At 61.4% G+C, this 14313-nt stretch overlaps 1 protein-coding gene across 2 annotated transcripts; it reads right to left on the bottom strand.

The window, feature by feature from the left end:
* Nucleotides 1–303: 303 nt before the first annotated feature.
* DDR2 (discoidin domain receptor tyrosine kinase 2) lies at nt 304–13639 on the bottom strand. Of its 2 annotated transcripts, XM_072866301.1 has the most exons (17): nt 13482–13639; nt 9685–9776; nt 7661–7763; nt 7306–7537; nt 7073–7220; nt 6812–6917; nt 6224–6407; nt 5904–6147; nt 5719–5781; nt 5424–5554; nt 4692–4902; nt 3967–4190; nt 3713–3849; nt 3105–3296; nt 2739–2973; nt 2056–2205; nt 304–1607 (listed from the first exon to the last, which is right to left on the bottom strand). In XM_072866301.1, the coding sequence occupies exons 2-17, from the start codon at nt 9764–9766 to the stop codon at nt 1470–1472; spliced, it is 2580 nt and encodes an 859-aa protein (XP_072722402.1). In that variant the 5' UTR covers nt 9767–9776; nt 13482–13639; the 3' UTR covers nt 304–1469. The 2 variants fall into 2 exon arrangements, with proteins under 2 accessions (XP_072722402.1, XP_072722403.1); XM_072866302.1 differs by lacking the exon at nt 9685–9776 and having other exon boundaries at nt 13482–13567.
* Nucleotides 13640–14313: the final 674 nt, after the last annotated feature.

Below are 14313 nucleotides of genomic sequence, written 5' to 3' on the forward strand. Positions count from 1 at the left end.
ACAAGTGGGTACCAGCCAGGCTCCCAGGGGTGCCCACAGAGGAGGCGAGCTGCCTTCTGAATTGCCACAAGGAAACCATGCAACCAGATTCACGTAGCAAGTGTCTCTTCAGCGGGTTTGCCCCTATATATAGGTGCATCTACTGAATATATACATGCCTTAGCAATAGTATACTGGAAACTGTGCCACGCGTGACTTGATGGTGCTGAACGAATGCGTACAAAAGTATGGAGGGGTCCATGTACCCTCTAAGTACAAAGTTCCTCCTGTCCAGCTGCAGGAGGATCCGATTTTGGGGCATGATGAATAACCTGCCAGGGCTCTTGGGGGGCACGCAGCTTTGGCACCTGCCCAGTTTGCTCACGGAGCTGCCGGATCTGGGAGGACGGACAGGTGCCAGACTGCTGTAGGATGCTCAGGGTTGCAGACTCCAGCCCAGACACTTCAGCCAAACTGCGATCCCCAGGCTGAGAGCTGGGGAGAGCTGGGGTGCCCGCTGCTCCATGCCCACGGGCTGTTGCAGGCTTGGGCATTGGGCAGCAGACGTCGAAAGCTCTGCTATGTACCTTCTCCTCATAGCAGGGGAAGATGCAGGTTAACCCTGGGAGAGGAGGACCTGGAGATTTCCCCTTGGAGGTGAAAGGTGCTAACATCCCACCATTGGCTGCCGTGCAGCACCCACTGGGCATCCAAAATGCATTTCGTGGGCAGTTGAGCAGCTCTGAAGTGCCTGTGGTCAGTGAGAAGAGGTCCTTTTGGTGCGCCTCTCGCCAAGGCTGGCATGCCCGCTCCTCCCTGGCCGACACGGAGCTGCGGCTGAGCACACCGCCTGCTCCAGCAGCCAGGCGAGGGGCCAAGAGTGCTGTCAGGTTTCTCCCTGTGCAACGGGGGTCTGGCCAGCAGGGACAGGGCTTCCTGCCCCTCCATGAGGCATGTCCAAAGCCCAAAATGTCTGGAGAGTTTTTGTTTTCGCCCTGTAATTGCACAGCCCACTGTGAGCTAGTGGCAACTCCCGGCTCCTCCTTGAGCAGGTAGTGGCTGCCAGATGGTCCCTGCTCCAGCAGGCACGTACCCGCGTGCATCCCTTCCCCAGGTGCCTGCCCCACGCACGGGCCGGGAGCTTCCTCACAGAGAGAGTCCAGCTGATGTTCCTCCCCTCCAACGGGGGGAGAGAAGCTGCTCTGTCCCGGTCATCGTCACCAAGAACACACCGCGTCAATAAATAACCCTCGTCTCAGCCGACATCGCTCCCGGGCTCGGGTCAGCAAGCGAGCGGGAGGTCTGAGTCGTCCCACGCCGTGGCTTTCCTTGCTGCCCTTGGGGTTTTCCTCTGAGGCTTCACTGTACAATGAGAACAAGACCAGCTGCCCGGGTTTTATTGCTAAGTCTGAGTGAAGTGGCTTCGGTTTGCGTATGGGGCTCCTCTGGGGATGGGGAGGGTGGGGACCGGGCTGGGGGCGAGCAAAGGGTCATTCTTCACTGGCTGACTCCTGGAGAAGGCGATGGATGTCCTGGAAGGAGGGACGATCTTTAGTGTCCCGTCTCCAGCAGCTGAGCATTAGCTTATAGACTGAGTCAGGGCAAAGTGCAGGCTGGGGAAGGTAGGTCTTCAAAACAAAAGGCAAAGATGACAAAGGGAGAGAGTTACTGCTATGGAAACCAAAAAGCAAACCACTCCTGGGGAGCCCCATTTCTCCGTGCACCAGGGCGGGAGGCTGTGCTGCTGTGTGCCCAGGGGCAAGGGGACCCCCAAACGGCATGGTGGGGGGCTGTGGACACCTGCTCATGCCTCCCAGCCTGGCTAAATGCTGGAGTGGGCTCAGTGGGCAAGCAGTGCCTTCAGCCGTGTAAAGTACAGAGTTTGCCATGCCGGGCCCTTCACCAGGACTCCTTGACCCATAACTCCCCCATAGCCAAGCTCCCTATCTGGTCCCCTTAAAGCCTTTTCCCAGGTCCCCGGTGTTCCAGGCATACCACTGCCTGTCCTGTCTCGTCCCATCCCATCCCATTCCATCCCATCCTGTTCCATCCCATCCCACCCCATCCCATCCCTACCTGCCGGCCCTGGTCCCGGAAAAACTCGCCGGTGTTTTCGATGACCTGCTCATCGGACAGCTGGGAGTAGGGCTGCTCCCGGCAGAGCATGAAGGTCTCCCACAGCGTCACGCCGAATGCCCACACGTCACTGGCCGTCGTGAACTTGCCCTGGCCAGAGGGAGCAGAGCAGGCTTGGGCATGGGCATTACCCTATCCTGCTCCATAAGCCCTACATGCCCAGTGTTCAAAACCTTTTTCTGGATGCTTCAGCTTCCAGATCTGGGCCCAGTGGGGGGCTTGGTCCCGCAGACCTGCTCTCTGCCTGGGGCCAGAGTCTGGCGAGCTCCGGGTCCAGCTTGCAGCAACTGCTGTGAGAGCTAGGGCTTGGTAAGGACCCAAGTCCCTGCAGAGATAAAAAAGTAACCCTGCTCCCTCTTCCAGGTCTGACCATGGCCAGGAGAAAATGTCAAGCATTCTGCTCAAAGGCTGGGCACTGGGACACCAAAGATCACTGTAGTCCCCCCATCCCGCCTCAAAAAAGCTGCTACCACTGCTGCTTTCTGCATGCTTCACCCCAAAGCTGAGCTCTAGGGAGAAGAGACTTCCCCATCCCTTCTGCACCCCCCAGCCCAAGGACAAGAGGCTGTGAGCAGCCCCAGGGCCACGTCAGTGTCTGTTAGAGGACCCCAGCCCCCACATACCAGCAGGATGCTCTCCCAGGACATCCAGCGGATGGGGAGCACCGCCCGCCCCTGGATGCGGTAGTAGTCCCCGCTGTAGAGATTCCTGCTCATGCCGAAGTCAGCTATCTTGATGGTGTACTGCTTTCCCACCAGGCAGTTGCGCGTGGCCAGGTCTCGGTGCACGAAGTTGAGGGAGGAGAGGTACTTCATGCCAGAGGCGATCTGGGTGGCCATGAACCGCAGGTCGCTGTAGCTGCCGGGGGGGGACAAGGGAGGACTGAGGCGCCGGGCAGGACGGCAGCCGGGGGGTACATGGCCCACAGGCAGGTAGGGTGCCTAGAGCAGGCAGCCCTGCCCACCCCTGCCCGTCCCAGGCAGCACTACCTGACGGTGGGCGCGTGGCTGGTGGGGGAGCTGCCTGCCTGCTGGCGGGACAGGAACTGGTTGAGGTCTCCATTCTCCATGTACTCGGTGATCATGCACAGTGGGTCATCCGCGATGCACACTGCCAGCAGCCGGATGATGTTGGGGTCCTTCAGCCGCGACATGATCTTGATTTCCTTCAGAAAATCATTCCTTTCCGGAACAGAAACCACACAGATCGGATAGACAGACCCAGAGGGGCACGGAGGTGTGCACAGACCGGCTGAGCGTGCCACCCACCCGCCTGAGCCTCACAGGGACCCGTGGGTCCCCTCCCCTGGGACTGGGGGCCATGAGGGCAAGCTCGGGGCTGATCCGCGCATGGCTGTGGGGTGGACTCGGCTGGTAGATGGGGTGCTGGGGAGCTGGTTAGGACCAGCAAGAACCAAGAGTCCTGAATCGCAGCAGCCCAGCATCTCCAGACGGCTCGGACACGTGTGGTCCTCGCGGCTGCACCGAGCGCCTGGCTGCCAGAGGCAGGGGATGCTTTCCAAGCGTCCCGGCTCTCCTGGGGGGACTCTGTGTGGGGGGGAGCGAGGCCAGGGCACATGCACCCCCCGGCCCCGTACCTGGCATTCTTGTTGGCATCCGCTCGCAGCATCTTCACAGCCACCAGCACGGGGTGGTTGGAGCTGGTGTCCAATCCCTCCAGGGCAAAGTCCTTGCCCGTGAACTTCTCCATCCCCTCCACTTCGCAGAGGTGAACCTGGAGGGGAGCAATGGGCAGCCCTTACCTCTGCCGACCAACGGCCTCCCCTGGCCCTCGCGAACCGGGAAGAGCCTTGCACGAGCCCTGCTCGGAGCAGGTCCAGATCCCTCTCACCTCCCCAAACTGGCCTTCCCCCAGCTTCTCCTTGAAGGTCAGCAGCTTCCTGGGGAACTCCTCAACGGCCACGTCTTTGCCCGAGAGCAGGTCCATGGTGAGGGCCGGCACCGAGTAGGTGTTGCCGCCCGTCACGCCCTGCAGGTTCACGATGTCGGCCTCAGCGTAGTGGGGGACGCCCTCAGGGACACTGGCCTGGGACGGCTTCACGGGGCCGCTGCAGCCTGCAGGGGAGACAGCGGGGCCAGCCCTGCTGTGGGTGTCCTGCCCTGCACCCTCCGCTCCCCGGCGCCCGCTCGCGCTCCAGTCATTGGCTTCTCTGTCCCCGTCCTCCCCAGAGCCCCGTGCTGCCTCGGCCCGGCTGGGTTCCTGCAGACACCGGGGGCTGCTGCGCTCCTTCCCCACCACTGACAAATGCACCGACCCAGCCCCAAGCGCCAGATGAGCAGGGATCATGCCCATCCTCCAGATCACTGAGGAAGAAATGCTGGAGCATCCCAAGGACGATGGTGGGGGGACAGCTCAGCCCGGCGTGGACACCAGTGATTGCTCTCGGTCACAGGCTTTGTGTGACCTTTGAGCGGGATGCACAGGAGCTCGTGCAACATCCTCCCCACCCCTCTGTGCCAAAATGTTTGGAACTTGGCCAAAAGCTGGGGCTGGGGTTGCAGTGGGCTCGGTGCATGGCGGCTGGCTCTCAGCCCACAGGGTGTCCCGGCTCTCACCCGTGTCCTCCTCCCCCGGGGTGAACTCAGGCAGCTTGCGGATCAGGCGGGAGGGCTCCTGGTAGTCAGGTCCCAGGGGAAATATGCGGTCGTAGGTGGAGCTGGACTCCTGCTCGCTGGAGGAGGAGGAGCGGTTGTGGTTGAACATGCTGGATTCGCTGGGCAGGGAGAGGCTGACGGTCATTTCATCATCCAGCATCCTCCGCGACGCCTGTGAGACGGGAGCAAGGGAGGGGAGAGCTGGGACAGGGGGTCTCCACAGCACTGGTGGGATGGGGTCTCCTGTGCTCCATGGCACTGTGGCCGTGCCCAGCCCCGAGCCCCCCTCTCTGGTGCCCTGTCCCAGGGCTGCAGCACCCTCCTGGGGAAGACATTTGTCCTCGTGTTCCCCTCTTCCATTGTCTGCCTCTGTGGAGAAGAGTTTGGCTCCATCACCTCTGTGACTGCCCTCAGTTAGCCAGGGGCTGCAGTGAGACGCCCTTGGGCTCCTCTTCCCCAGCCCAGCTTCAGGACAGAGGGATGGACAAGCAGGCAGGTCCCAAAGTCACCACCCTGCACAGCTAAACCCCCTTGCTTGGGAGATGGGTGCAAATCACAACCTTCCCGAGGAGGAGAAGGGAGCATCAGCCCCCACACAGACTCTGTTTTCCTTGTGCTAAGCTCCCAGGAGAACCTGCCTGGGCCAAGCCCACCACCCTGGGGCACCTCGCCAGCCACCCTGTCCTTGCCCACCTTCTCCAGCATCTTCTGCCAGAACTGCCGCCACAGTATGATGACGATGATGGCCACCAGGATGAAGATGATCGCCACCAGGCAGCCAATCAGGATGCGCGTGTTGCTGTCGTCTACCTTTAGCGTGGGGTCTGGCAGGAGGAGGGGACACCAAGAACCAGTCATGCCAGGGCAAAGGGAGACCCCATGCCCTTTTCCTCCACTGGATGGGGCAGAGCCCCAAAGAGCATCACCCCACGGGGGGGTGACCCCGGCCCCTGCCCAGCTCAGGACAATATGCTTTTCAATGCCTTACCATAAGTGGTGGGGACCACGGGCACCTCCGGGGGGGCCACTGAGTTGTTGTACATGGCTGCATCTGGCAAAGGAGAAGAGGAGAGCATCAGGGTGTGGGGCATGGGTGTCCCACAGCCCCGCTCTCTCCTCACTCCCCCCTCCCCAGGAGGGTCTGGTCCCCGCAGGGCTCATGGTGGCAGGTACCCGACTGGAAGGTGATCTCGCTGAACATCATCCAGGCATCGGCAAAGTAGTACTGGCACTTGATGGCGCTGGCCATGCGGTGGAGCAGGGGCACAGTGACGAAGCGGGCGCTGGGGTTCACATCGTCCAGCACCAGCACTGAGGAGACAGCGCTGGGCTCCCACTCGCTGGTGTCGGCACGGAAGTAGCACTGCACCTCCTTGAAGATCTTCACCCCTTTGGAGAACATGTTGTTGCAGTGGACCTGTGGGGCAGCCCGTCAGCGCGGCCATGGTGGGGGACAGGGACGGGGGACGGGATGGGGCAGGGGTTGCACAGACCTTCATGGCGGTGAAGTTCCTGATGCGGTCAAACTCAAAGGTGATCTCCACGTAGCCGCCGGTGGTGCTCTCGTTGCGCCAGCCCACATAGTCGTAGCCCGGCCAGACGTGGTACTCGTGGGTCTGCGTGAAGTCGTCCAGCCCCGACACACCGTCTGTCAGCTGGCCCAGGCCCTCCGTCATGCTGGTGTGTGTGAGGAGGGAAAGGGAGCGTGACTCTAGCCAACCACACAAACCTGCCAGCACCCGGCACCCCCCCCAGCAGCTTCTTGGAGCCCCTGGGAAATTAGGGAGAGGGGTTTTTTTGTGCTGCTTGAGGTTCTCTCTGGAAAAGGCTGTGGGATGCTGACCGTGTGGTGCAGTCAGCGTAAATCAGAAAGAAGGGCTGGGCGTGGTGCCCCCATCACACTGTCCTTGTCACCATGTGCAGCCTCCCAGAGCTAGCCATGTCCCCCGCTTCAGGGAGACCCCAAGTATTTGCTCTGCTGAGGATCAGCATGCCAGCCTGCAAATACAGGGAAGAAACACCCCCATCCCCTCCCGCCTGGCCTGGAGCCCACCGCGTGCGGAAGCCCCCCCAGTCCTCACCTGTACCCGAACGCCCCGTCGTACACTGAGTCATTCAGGTAGATGACAGTGCCCCCAGGAAGGGTGAGCTGCTGCCCGGCCGGCGCGTTATAGGACACCAGCCCGTCTGCAGGGAGCGGAGGGTGAGCAGCCGCCCGCGCTCGACACCCCGCTGCCAGTGAGCCCTGCCAGCCCCGCGGTGCTGCCAGCCCCCCATGGGACAGACAGCCCCACAGCCGGGCTCTGGGGACACGGGGAAGGGCGCAGGACCATGCCACCCACCCAGCCAGGCACAGCCATACAGCTCCACACGCAGGCAGACGTTCATGGAGTGGTCGGTGACGGGGATGAAGCGGATGAAGCGGGCGATGAGCGGCGGCTCCAGGTCCTTGAGGACGATGTCGTAGGGGTTGGTGTTTCCATCCAGCACCTGCGGAGAAGAGAGAAGCGTGGCGGGGACGGGCAGGCGCAGCCCCCCACCCGCCTCCCAGCGCAGCCCCCGCCCGCCTCCTCACCTGCTTCCTGTGCCGGTTCCTCCAGGAGATCCAGCGGGTGCCGTCCCGGCTGTAGTTGATCTTATACATGGGGGCAAACTCGTTGCCGTGGCCCCCGGCGTGGCGTCCCTGGGTGCCCACCAGCGTGATGAAGTGCAGGGCGCGCAGGTCGATCTGCAGGAACTCCTTCAGGTCGTCGGGCTCCACCGGGATCTCGGGGCACCAGGCACCATCGCCGTCCTCCGAGTCCAGCCTGCGAACCCAGAGCGGAGGAGCCGTTTGCAGGAGGACGAAGCCAGCCCCGCGCCCCTCTTCTGCCCCTCCGTGGCAGCTCCAGACCCTGCCACGGCTGTCACAGGAGGGTCCCCGCACTCACCGTCCGTACTTGGCGGCTGTGGACTCGGACCACTGGCTGGAGGCCGAGATGTCCTCGTCAGGGATGTGCCCGCCCGACATTCCCAAGGGGTACCGGCACACCGCTGCAACGAGACCAGTGGGGTGCTGAGCAGGCACCCCTCCTTGCCTCCCCGGCTGAGATACATGCCAAAACACAGCACGGCACTGCTGGGGCTGGGGCTCATCCACAGTGCTGTGGGTGCTGCAGCCTGGGCAGCTCAGGTGCAGCAGTCTCCCTGCCTCTGGCTTGCGGAGGGGGGATGAAGCACGATGGGATGGTCCTGCACAGGCAGACACCTGCCCAGGCAAATGGAGCCACTGGCCAGCCCAGCTCGAAGTGAAGCTGAGCGCAAGGAGAGCCAGTGCTCCAGGGGCTGCTGGATGCACCTAGTCCCCATCCCTGGAGATCCTGTCAGCCTTGCTGGCAAGCATTTCAGCTGCAGTGGAGGGAGAGCCCACGGGCTGGCACTGCTGTCCCCACGCTCCTCATTCTGGGGGCACCCAGAGGGCTCGCTCCAGAGGCCACTTGCCCAAAAAACCCACCCACAGCAACCTGTTCTCGTCCGTGCCGCCCCGCTGCTCCCCCCACCTGCCTGGGTGAACAAGTGACAAAGGCAGGCGCTCGCCCTCCCCACTGGTCCTACGGCTCCCATTGCCAGCCCTGCTCCTGCCCCAGCTGCGAGTGGAAAAGTACCGGGGGCGGCAGGCGGGCTGCATCCCCGAGCGGCAGCCGGCTCCCCCGGCACCGCATCCACGCTGCTTCCCAGGAGTTATTTTTTCACGCCTGGCTGCCAAGAGAGCTGCTGAAAGGCTGGCTTGTTTGGCCATGTTTACTGTCTGGCCGCCGGCTCCAGCCCACAGCACTCCCTCCGCATGCTGCCCCAAGCAAACACCCGCACCGGGGCTGCAGGGCCCAGGCGAGGGTGCAGTGCCAGGGCCATCTTCTGCCCCCACGGCCTCCAGCTCGCCCGGTGCTGTGCCGGCAAGCAGCCCGCGTCGCAGCGTGCAGTGCCGCCAAGCAGCTGGCTCCCGTTCCTGGGTCCCCGCACCACAGGGACCATCTCCTGCATCTGGCAGCAGGATGGGCACATCTTCAACATGAGCATTGGCACAGCGGGGAGCATCTCTTCTTGTCTCCAGCTCTCCCACTTGTGATGCTCTGCAGAGTGCAGCTCCCACTGAATTCCCATTTAATTCTCGCTGAACGTGGAGCCAGCCCAGCTCCTTTGCCCTAGCTAATAACCATCCTGGCCAAGCAAAAGCCGAAGCTGCCCACCCTGGATGGCTGCAGAAGAAACAGGATTACTTCCCTGAGACCCAGCAAACTCTTCCCATGGATGGAAGAAGCCTTTGAAGGGACTTATTACAAGAATGCCCCAGGGAAACCCTGATGCACTGAAGGGGCCTGGGCTCTGTGTCCATCCGTGCAGCGCAGGAAGGGGGCTGCGCTCTGTAGAAACAACCATTTAAACACACTTCCCTTGCTGATGTCCGGTGCAGTGTTGTGGTTTCTGAGCAGAAGCCAGGCACCTAGTCAAGCCGCTTTACTAAAGCCAACCTTGGTTTGCTGCGAAACCGCCAAAGAAAGCACGTCCCAGGAGCAGCAAACAATACCCTGGCGCCTTGCCTTCTGCACGCTGCAGCCTCAAAACTGAACGGGCTCAATGAGCCCCCGATGGAGAAGGGCCCCACTCAGAGCCCGGGGCTCTGTCTGCAGCCCTTTGCCTGTACCCCAATGCCCTGCCAGCCCGCTGGTGCCAGGACAGGTGCCCATGGCACGTGGAGGATGTTTTCTGGGTCACCAGCAGGGGCTGAGCTTTGTGCAGGACAGAGTGTCCCAGGCAGGCAGGGGTTGTGGGGCCATCACACACTGGTCCCAGAGCCAGAGAAGTCCCGGAGACAGTGGAGATGACGTGAGCCCAAGCTCAGACGCCCTGGCAGGAGCACAGCCCAAGGAAACGCACCTTGCGGCTCTTGCAGCCGCCTGCTCCCCATCTCACTTACCTGGGTTGACCTGGGCTCTCGCACCCTGCGGGATGTGCAGCAGCAGCAGCAGGAGCAGGGCTGGGCTGGGGGGGACCGGCATGTCGGCAGTCCTGCAGAGACAGAGCCGGGACTTGTCACGCCGAGGCAGCTGAGCTGCGCGGGAACGCCAGTTCTGCTTGAGGCGGCCAGCCAAGGACGGGAGGGCTTCCCGTGCACGAGACCCTGTGTCCCCACCTCAGCCTCGGAGGAGGAGCAGAGCCCCAGGCCTCATGTCTGATGGTGGTCAAAGGGGTCCCAGTGTCCCATGCCCTCTGCCACCACCGCCCGGGAGCCACAGCATCACGGTGCCGTGCTGACGCAGCCGGGGCACAGGCAGGTAATATGGCCCTGCTGTGTCCCTGGAGCCGGCCACAGGACCTACACGAACATCCTGGGGCTCTGCTTGGGCCTGGCGCCGTCCGGCTCCACCGACGGGCAGAAAGGCTCGGGCTGGGCCACCAGCCTGCCCTCGGATGGCTTTGAAAGCAAGACATTGCACAACCCCGTCATGTAACAAAATAATAGCACGTTGCAGCACGCGGTTTCCCTGCCTCCTGGCTCGGGAGAGATAATAGCAGATAGGCGCTTGAGATTTACGGCATATTTATTGTGACAGTTCTCCATGGCGGAGTGGATCTTGGGGATGTGGGTGAAACAGGAAGGTGTGACAGAGGGCATGGGAGCCAGCTTGCACCTGCTGCCTCCTGGGGAGCATGGGATGGGGGGACCTGGGGGGTCCTGGCAACAGGGCTTGGGCTGCAGCAAGGGGAGCAAAAGGGCTGGTGCTGGCGAGGCTTCTGGGAGCAGGGTGCAGCCTGCAGCAAGAGGGGATCCCCCTGGCCCCGGCCCCAGGACATGCCCGCCCTCTGAGTCAATGCTGCCACCACAGCCACTTCGCAGGGCAGCGGCCACCACCCTGGCTAGCCCTCGGCTGCCAGGAGCCCCCAGAGCCCCAGCAGCTCCTACTGCACCCACGCACCTCTGGGGAAGTGCCATGGGGCACGGCCCCAGGCTGGGGGATGCACCAGGGTAACCAGCGCTGGGTGGCAAAACCCAGCATCCCCTAAACCTCACCAGCCCCGCCCCAGGTTCCACCACCACCCCCCCACCCCATTTGCCAAGGGGACTTTTGTCCTCCTGGAACAGCCCTTCACACAAGCACTGGATGCGGATTAGTCCTCTTTTTATTAAAAAAGGCTATTTTAACCTAGTTTACATGCACATTAACCCTTGCAGGAACGACTTACTAACCTGGGGGTTAAAAGGACCATAGCTCCTGGCCAAATGGGACCTGGCTGCCACTTGAGTGCTGGGGTAAATCCCAGCCAAGTCCTGCCATACCAGTGATGTCTGGGCTGGGCTGGGCTGGGCTGGTGGGTCCCCAAGCTGGCCCAACACCAGTGACCCTGCAGGTGAATGCCTGGTTGTGTCCCTGCACCCACCCCACGCAGGGACCTGCAGCCTTGTCCCCACAACCAAGAGAAAGCCCAAACCCACCCTGAACCAGCTGCCACGCGGCGGATGCCCCCGTCCTGTGGAGCCCAGCTGGGCGGTGCTGGATATGGCCCTGCTCACTGGCACAACCAGGGCTTGTCACGGCAGGAGGGTGGCAGGCTTGCTGTGACCATGCCAGCACCCAAGGGGAGTGCAAAACCCCGGGAGCTGCCACCCACAGCCTGCTAGAGGCCCTCTGCACCCAGCAGCATGCTGCTGGATTCCCTGGGGTCTCTGCTAAACATCACGAGCTCTGCAGGAGGTACAAATAAACACCTGGACTTAGGGTGATTTTTTGCCCTTTTTTTCTAATTTTTTTTTGAAAAGCACATATATGGTTGCTTTTTTTCCTATTCCCAGCTGGGAAAGTTTAGTTAGTTGCAACTAACTCAGCTGCAACTGGGAATTTCAAGCGCATCACTGAGAGGCACACACAAGGCTCCTGTGTTTGATGATGGCCAGTTCCCCCAACGTTAAAATCTCAATTTCCTTCTGCATTCCAAAAAACATCCAGGGGTATTTTTTCCTACTATTCTTTCAGGCTGAGTAAACTCTTTAAGCATCAGGATACCAGATGCCGTAATCTCCTGCAAGGAACGCATTTACATTTAGTCTAATATAGGGAAATTATCCTCACGCAGCCGTTCTGAAGCACTCGTCGCTCCTCAGGGGGGCAGGGCTGGGGGACAGCAGGGAGATGGTGACTCAGGCACCAAGGCTGGGGGCTAAGGGACGCGCAGTCAAACCGGCCGAGCAGTATTGGAAACCCAGCTGGAAATCATTTTTATCCACCAGCCCTGCAAAAGGGATGGCTTTGCAACATCTTGTCTGAAAATGTTTGCCGAAAATTTTCAATCACTGGAAATTTTTAGTGCAGAGTTTTTGGAGCTCCTCCCTGGCATCGCCTGGGCTTGGGAGCTTCCCTTGGCCACTGCTTTTTTATTTTTCCCCCTTCTTATTCTACTGAAATCACCACGGAAAATTAGCGGGGAAAAAAATTAAATCCGCACTTGTTTAAAGACAAACCTCACCTGAGCCCCAGTCCCTCTCGCCCCCAGCCCGCACCAGCTGGTGAAGGCCCCAGCTCGCTTCCCAGGTGGGCACCGCCGTCCTCACCGGCACCGGAGGAGCACGTCCATGGGGAAGGGACTGGACAGCAGCAGCCCGCACCCCCTGCACACGCCAGGTCCTGGACACGGGTCTCCCAGGGCTCCCGGGCAGAGCCCTCATCCTCGCACCCGCCTCCTGCTGGGATGGCGGGTGGGTGGGACACGCCGAGGCCATGCTGGAGGGAATGTCCCCGAGCAGCGAGAGGCTCCCTGTGACGCTGGACCATGGCCCAAGGCATGTGACGTCTTGGTAAGGGGGTTTGGGACCCTTGCCCCAGCTGGCACTACAGCCCCCAGCATGCTGTGCCGCCAGCGCAGCCTCAGCAGGAGCACAGTGCAGCATGCCGGGACCCGTAGTCCCCCTCCCCTCCAAAAATGCCATTTTAGACCTTCACTGGGCTAGATGCAGCCCCATTTTCTGCAGCAGCAAGCACCTCTCCAGCCACAGGCTGGCTGGCTCAGCCAGATGCATCGCAGCCGTGCAGGGTGCGAGTTGCGGCTGGCACGTCCCCGTGGCTGCCAGCTGCCCCGAGGAGACCTGCCAGCAGTACAGCCCATGGCTGTGGAGCCTGGGGACGTGGTCCTGTGGGTGCTGCCCCCAGCAAGCACTCCCGCCAGCCGAAAACTTGCAGTTCTCCTCCTCCACGACACCTTGCCACCGTGCACGGCATTGCCCCGCCACAGAACAGGGCTGCACAGCATTGCCCTGCCACATTGCAGGGCTGAAAAGCTACAAGCAGGTCCCCAGCACCAGGATGGGAAGCAGAATGTCAGGAGCACCAGACTGGTGGCCCTGTGTTCCTTCCCCAGTGTGACCTGGTGCCTGGCTGGAGGACCCTGGGGACAGCAGGGTCTCTCTGGCTAGCCAGCACTGCCACCAGCTCTGCCAACAGACACACAGGCAGGAGCAGAGCGGGGAGAGCAGGAAGCGCTGGCCTGGCACAGGGGAGAACACTGGCAGTAGGGGGGGGGGGGGGGAAATGGAGAGAAGGGTCCAAATGTCACCTCCCCAGTGGGGACACTGCTGTGCTGCTGCCCCAGCCCCTTCCCAGGCAGACCCGCACCCCAGCCCCTCTGCCCGGGCTCTGCCGCAGAGCACAGGTGACCCCACAGCCCCCCAAAATCCCAAAGCCGGGGGTCAAATGCCTCCCCACGCGCCTGAGAGCGACTCACCGGACCAGGGAGGCCGTGGCAGGCGGGCTCCTCGCCCCTCGCCCGGGGAGCCAGGCGAGGAGCGAACTTCCCCGGGCTGATGCAAGATGCCTCTGGGAGCGCGTTCACATTCTGCGGATTCCTGGGAGCTGGCCAGAAATCCCACAATCCTACATCTTGCACATTTGGTTTCAATTAGGGAGCGGAGAGGGGGAGCCAGTCACCAATCCAGGCTGGCTTTTCGGCAGAGGTTATTTTCCTCGGCCCGAGGGAATGTGTGCAAAGCTATAATTTACAGCAAAACCCATTCATAGCGCGAGAGAAAAAAAATTAAAAAAAAACCCCTGTGGCTGGCAAGGGAACTTAAAGCAACAGGCAGCATTTTGCTTTCCGGCGCTCGCCCCCGCGGCTGCGGGATGGCATGCGTGTCCAGGACCCTCCTCATGCGCTGTGGGGTGCAGGGGCCAGGCAGGACTCCCCCAAAATGCAGGTGATGGAGGCGCTCCACAAGGGCCCATCGCTGGCCTGGAGGATCCCGCACAGGCTGCCCCACTCCAGGCCCGTGGTGGGCTCCTGTGCAGGCACGCACCGCCAGGACACCGGCCAGAGAGCCAACCTGCCCCAGCACGTGGCGCGGAAGCAGCGCTCTGGTTCCCCAAGTTGCACGCTGAGCTCATGGTTTTACATCATTTCCAGGCACTAAGTTGGCACCGCGGCCACCGACTACGCAATGCAGCAGGGAGAAAATAATAATAATCGGCTCATGTTAATTTTTGTCACATTAATAGCTAAAAATGATTAAAAACATTTTTTAAAAAGCAAATTTTTTCAGATCAGTGTTTTGGCTGTATTT

The sequence above is a fragment of the Ciconia boyciana genome, chromosome 7 (genome assembly GCF_034638445.1).
Source record: "Ciconia boyciana chromosome 7, ASM3463844v1, whole genome shotgun sequence".
Taxonomy (NCBI): Eukaryota; Metazoa; Chordata; class Aves; order Ciconiiformes; family Ciconiidae; genus Ciconia; species Ciconia boyciana.